Here is a 4062-nt window from a genome sequence, read left to right as displayed (position 1 = left end):
ATGACTGGTTCCATTTCAGAAATCAGTCGTTAGCCAGCGGAGGGAGGACACACTGCGAAATAAACGCTACAAGTTAAATTCGCAATTCCCTCCATTTTCATTTCGCAAAACATTTTTTCACAATAGTTTTAAAATAATTTCGAAGTTTTAGGAGAAATTATTTATTTATTCGATTTCCTATAAGATACACAAGGGAAATAAAATAACTTATTTAATTATAATTAATTTAAGTTTTTTTATTTACAGCTACAACCTCTTTAAAAAACCATCTTAAAAACAAACATGCTGACCAATACGCTGTTTTAATTAATGTTCCATCGACAAGTGACAGCAACACGGGCGGTACTATGCCAGCAGTACCTGGAACGTCCAGATCAAACGAACGGCAGCTAACCCTGAAGGAAACATCAGAAAGGAAATTGCTGTGGGGCATTAATGATTCGAAATCAATAAAATATTATTACTTGATTGGCGAAATGATTGCTTTAGACAACGAACCATTGTCACTTGTTGAACGAGTTGGATTTCAGAGGCTTATGGCAAACGCTTTGCCCCATTATAAAGTACCTGGTCGCACTTACATGACCGAGAAAATTGTTCCTGATATATACAACAGAATTTGTGCTAAAATAGAAGCCAGTATTTCACAGGCAGCAGCATTATCAGTGACATCTGATATATGGGCATGCCAGCACAATAACGAGAGCTTTCTGAGCTTCACTGCGCACTGGATATCTCCAGAGTTCATTCTGGAACATAGCGTTTTAGCTATGAAATCATTTCCCGGCTCCCATTCTGGTATCAATATTGCAAAAGAACTCAATGCTATTATAGAAAGATGGAATATTCCTCAATCCAAGATCCATTTACTTGTCCATGATAGTGGCTCTAATATGATCAAAGGTGTGCAAGATTCAGGATATGATTCAGGCAGGTGCTTTATTCATTCACTGCAACGAGCTATAGAGGAGTCGCTAAAATCTCAACCAGAAGTACTACAGATGATAGCTGCTACGAGACGAATTGTTACCCATTTTAATCATTCTGGCTTAGCAGAGCAGAAACTTAAATCCATTCAACAAGAACTTAACTTGCCAAATCACCAACTAGTACAAGATGTAAGAACACGCTGGAATTCTACGTATTATTTAATGGAGCGATTATTAGAACAAAAGCGAGCTATCTCCTTGTACATAACAGATCATGAAAATTTAATAAATCTGACGCATGCTCAATGGGAACTATTGGAACAATGTATCAAACTCCTCAAACCATTTGAAGAGATTACAAAAATAACCAGCTCAGGTATCTCATGCATCTCTGAAGTGATACCACATGCAGTAACATTATTAAAATATCTGGGAAAAGCAGAAACAGCTGAGAAAGTACCAAATTTAGTAACAATGAGATCTTCACTGCATGCCGAGCTTGAAAGGCGATTCAGCTTCGATGGAAAAAACAAATATCTGGTAGCTACTTTTCTGGATCCTCGCTTCAAAACGAGTTTCCTAGGATTAGTTCAAGCAGAAAAAGCAAGACAAAAAATTCTTCTAGAAGCTCTGAAAATAAGTTGTGATGAATCTAGTAGTACCGATGACGATTCTTCTCCAATTCGTAAAAAAAGAAACTTGAATGAAAATGATAGAACTATGGAAATACACGACAGTTTCTGGAACTGCTTTGAGGAAGTCGCTACAGATAATATGCGAAATGCTAATAATGAGGAGGACGTGGAGCGGAATACTGTGGCAAACGAGTTGGATTTTTATTTGAAAACAGGTCGCCTAGATCGGAAGGCCAATCCTTACAAGTGGTGGTTAGCAAATGAAAACCAATACCCAAACCTTTCGAAATTCGCTAAAGTTTATCTTTCTTCTCCTGGAAGTAGCGTGTATAGTGAGAGGTTATTTTCTGAGGCTGGTAACATTTACGATGAAAAGCGTAATCGTTTGCTACAAAAAAATGCTGAAAAGCTTGTTTTTATCCATCACAACTTACCACTGATCAATTTTAAATACTAAAGTGTTGTAATTTGAAAATAAATACATAATTTTGAGTAACATAACGTGTCTTTTTTACATGATTTGGTATTCGGCGTTCGGCCGAATAGTGCGTATTATTCGGCCGAATACCGAATAGCAAAAAAAGTGGCCGAATAGGCCGAGTACCGAATAGTTGCCGAATATTCGTGACATCTCTACTTATGAACTAAACAGCAGCAGTACAAACAGACAAGCAGTGGAGCGCTCACAAAATCAAAATAAAGAGTCCGACCACTCAAAATTGTTTTTGTTCATTAGTTATTCAAAAACCAAATTGGATGATTAGTTTTCCACCACCTTATAAAATTGCGTTAGATCTTTTTTTATACATTAAAGGTAAGCCGAGCACATTTGATTGAGATACCTATGCCTTCAATCATATGTTTTAAATAATTGAGACTCCAAAAATTCAAGGAGGAGCTCAGCCAAACACCCAACAATGGATGTATAGTACGCTTCAATTGTATATATCCATATAGGGTGTCCGGTGGCAGCATTGGAAGATTCAAGCTAAATTAAACTATAATTACTAATGATAAAAGTTTATTCAAAAACTATTAAAAAATGCGAATTCAATTTTTTAAAAACTATTTCCTCTTAATGTTGACGGTTGCTTAGGATACACTCTTAAAATCTGGCCTTCGTGCTGCTTGCCACTCGCTGGAGAAGTGATGTTGGGATGTCATTAATCTCGTGAGCGATGTTTTCCATTAGTGCTGAAATGATCACTGCGTTTGTTTCACAGACTTTACTTTTGATGTACCACGACAGAAAAAAGTCTAGGGGTAAGATCGAGCCATCGGGGTGGTCGGGGTATTTCACCAAAACGGCTGATCAGTTGATTAAGGAAGAAATCACGCAGTATCCCCATGGTCTAATAGCCATGTGCGGCGTGGCGCAATCTTGCTAAAATCATGTTTGTGTGCTGAAACAAGGATATTTTCTCAGTGTAGAAAGTAGAAAATAATAGTTCAGCATGAGCTGATAAGAGACACTGCTTGCCCTCGACGATTTTCAAAAGAAAAATTTTCAATTATTCCACTGCCGGACAATGCACACCAAACCGCCATTTTGTACAGTGAAGGAGCTGCTGATATTTTAATGGTGGGTTCTGTTTTCAAGGTGACCAATAACGGAAAATGGCAAGGTCGTTTATGTCCACTTCCATTCAAATGAAAATGGGTTTCATTATTCCAAAAGATAGCGTCTACTGTACGAAGCGAAGCCGTTTTTCTGTGAACGGACTAACGCGGTGCAAAGTTGTAGTTACAAGTTAATAAAGGGTTTTCCAATAACAAGTGTTATTTTGAATGGGATTGCGCTATAGAGAGATTTTTTATGGCTGGAATTGGATGGTATTTATCTGGACAACGTTTATTTTCAACAAGACGGCGTTACGTCCCACACAAGCAACGAAACCATTGATCGTTTACGGGAAAAGTTTCCGGATCGTGTTATCTCTCGAAGAGGTGATCACAATTGGCCACCGAGATCTTGTGATTTAACACCTTGTGACTTTTTTCTTTGGGGACCCCAGGGTCGAAGGGTCGATTCAAGACCTCAAAGATGGAATTCATGAGGCTATCGAGAACTGGACTGCCCTATGGTGTCAATTCGGTTATGGAAATTTTCATGAAAGGGATATTGTCCTGTAAACGTGGTCGTGGTGGTCATTTGCCTTATGTTATTTTCCACTATTAACGTCATACCTTCCTCTTTATAATGAAATAAACATCCGATCATTTATATTAAAAAATAGCATTTTTCTTTGAATATCAAAATAACTCCTCTTATTGGAAAACCCTTTATTTTCTTTTTTCTCGATGACTGACTGTTCGCCGACCATGAGCTGAACGAATCAAATCTTCACTTGGGGAATTACAATACATAAACGTCGAATATTGTAAAGTGAACAACATTCTACGGCGAGAAATTGCACCCGAATCATTGGCTTTGAAATGCGCTTCGATTGCACACGTACGTTACTCACCCTCCCACTGCAACATCTTGACTAAATAAC

The 4062-nt window shown here is 37.9% G+C and overlaps 1 protein-coding gene across 1 annotated transcript; it reads left to right on the top strand.

The window, feature by feature from the left end:
* Positions 1 to 347: 347 nt before the first annotated feature.
* On the top strand, positions 348 to 2021 carry LOC129248899 (zinc finger BED domain-containing protein 4-like). The gene has a single exon (XM_054888510.1). The coding sequence runs from the start codon at positions 348 to 350 to the stop codon at positions 2019 to 2021; it is 1674 nt and encodes a 557-aa protein (XP_054744485.1).
* The last annotated feature ends 2041 nt before the right edge of the window (positions 2022 to 4062 follow it).

The sequence above is a fragment of the Anastrepha obliqua genome, chromosome 5, assembly GCF_027943255.1.
Source record: "Anastrepha obliqua isolate idAnaObli1 chromosome 5, idAnaObli1_1.0, whole genome shotgun sequence".
Classification (NCBI taxonomy): Eukaryota; Metazoa; Arthropoda; class Insecta; order Diptera; family Tephritidae; genus Anastrepha; species Anastrepha obliqua.
The sequence above is the reverse complement of the archived record's forward strand: the minus strand, read 5'-3'. Positions and strand labels throughout refer to the sequence as shown.